Genomic DNA, 1,189 nt, shown 5'->3' with positions numbered 1-1,189 from the left:
ACCAAAAAAAAAAAAAAAAAAAAAGTTAAGCAGCACAATCGTTTCCAACATTGATACTCAGTATATAACACTGAAGACTGGAGCAATAATGCTGAAAATTCAGCTAAATTACATTTTACAATATATTCACATAGAAAACACTTATTTTAAATTGTACAAATATTTCATATATATATATTTCTAAACGTATTTTAGGACCATTAAGAGCCATTTTTTGATTTTGGAATTAAATTAGTCTTATTTTTATGAGATTTACCCACATTTAGTTGAAGATCCTGCAGTATTTCAGCAGAGACGTGTGTCTGTGAGTGTGTTTCTGTTTGTTCCACAGCTGAAGTCTGGAGAATACAAGGAAGAACTCGTAATATGGGGGCGTTTTAAAAATTAAACACAATTAGCTTTTAATAATTGAGTGACGTGTGACAAAAACACTGTTTTGCTAAGTTGTAGGTTTACTGACAGCATGTTCAGTTGTAAAACATCTTTGGTATAATGAAGTGCGTGCAGCTTTCCACCAACTGCTTAAACAAATACAGACGATTAAATGACTAGTTCACCCTCAAGTGATCATTCTGTTACTCTCTCTCATGTCGTCGACTTTCTTCTGTGAAACACAGATGTTGGAGTGTGAAAGTGGATTGATGTGAGGGCGATGATTCTCTGAAATTTCATATAGACTCTCTGTTTAATGGGAAGTGTGTTTGATGGGAAAGTCAATCATTACGTCCACGTTTACAGTGATGATAAATGTGATTAATACACTGATTCTGCTTCCTGCAAATAATGCATCTTCACAACAGCACCAGAGCAATGGGAGACAACGCAACCAGCGCTTCATTAGACTTATTATGCTGCAATTAACAAGGATGCTGTGTGTGTGTGTGTGTGTGTGTGTGCACAGATTATTCACAGTTAGCGTGTTTAATCATAACAGCTCATGAATACGTTGAGCTGGATTGAGCGGTTTGTGCGAATCAGACGTATCTGACGTCTCTATCTTCACAGGAGATCTCTGAATGCGGATCGTCTTCCAGAGTTGAGGAGATACTGAATGATGAGAGGTATCGGACTATGAAGGTAGAGTAAGTCTCTCAGGACTTCAGACCTTAGCAGGCGGATGAGTGTGTGTGTGTGTTCATGAGTGTATGTGTGTGTGTGTCTGTTCATGTGTGTGTGTTCATGAGTGTGT

General features: G+C 37.5%; 1 protein-coding gene across 1 annotated transcript in view; it reads left to right on the top strand.

Annotated features, from left to right (window-relative positions):
• The window catches only part of LOC107689760 (DNA nucleotidylexotransferase-like), a 41,632-nt gene that overhangs the window by 29,297 nt on the left and 11,146 nt on the right, over positions 1 to 1,189 (top strand). The window contains exon 5 of the mRNA XM_016487904.1: positions 1,006 to 1,077. Coding sequence (XP_016343390.1) covers positions 1,006 to 1,077 — 72 coding nt within the window. The remainder of the gene's footprint in view (positions 1 to 1,005; positions 1,078 to 1,189) is intronic.

The sequence above is a fragment of the Sinocyclocheilus anshuiensis genome, unplaced genomic scaffold (assembly GCF_001515605.1).
Source record: "Sinocyclocheilus anshuiensis isolate Anshui unplaced genomic scaffold, SAMN03320099.WGS_v1.1 scaffold1637, whole genome shotgun sequence".
NCBI lineage: Eukaryota > Metazoa > Chordata > Actinopteri > Cypriniformes > Cyprinidae > Sinocyclocheilus > Sinocyclocheilus anshuiensis.
Note: the sequence above shows the minus strand (reverse complement) of the source record. Positions and strands in the feature narration are given on the sequence as shown.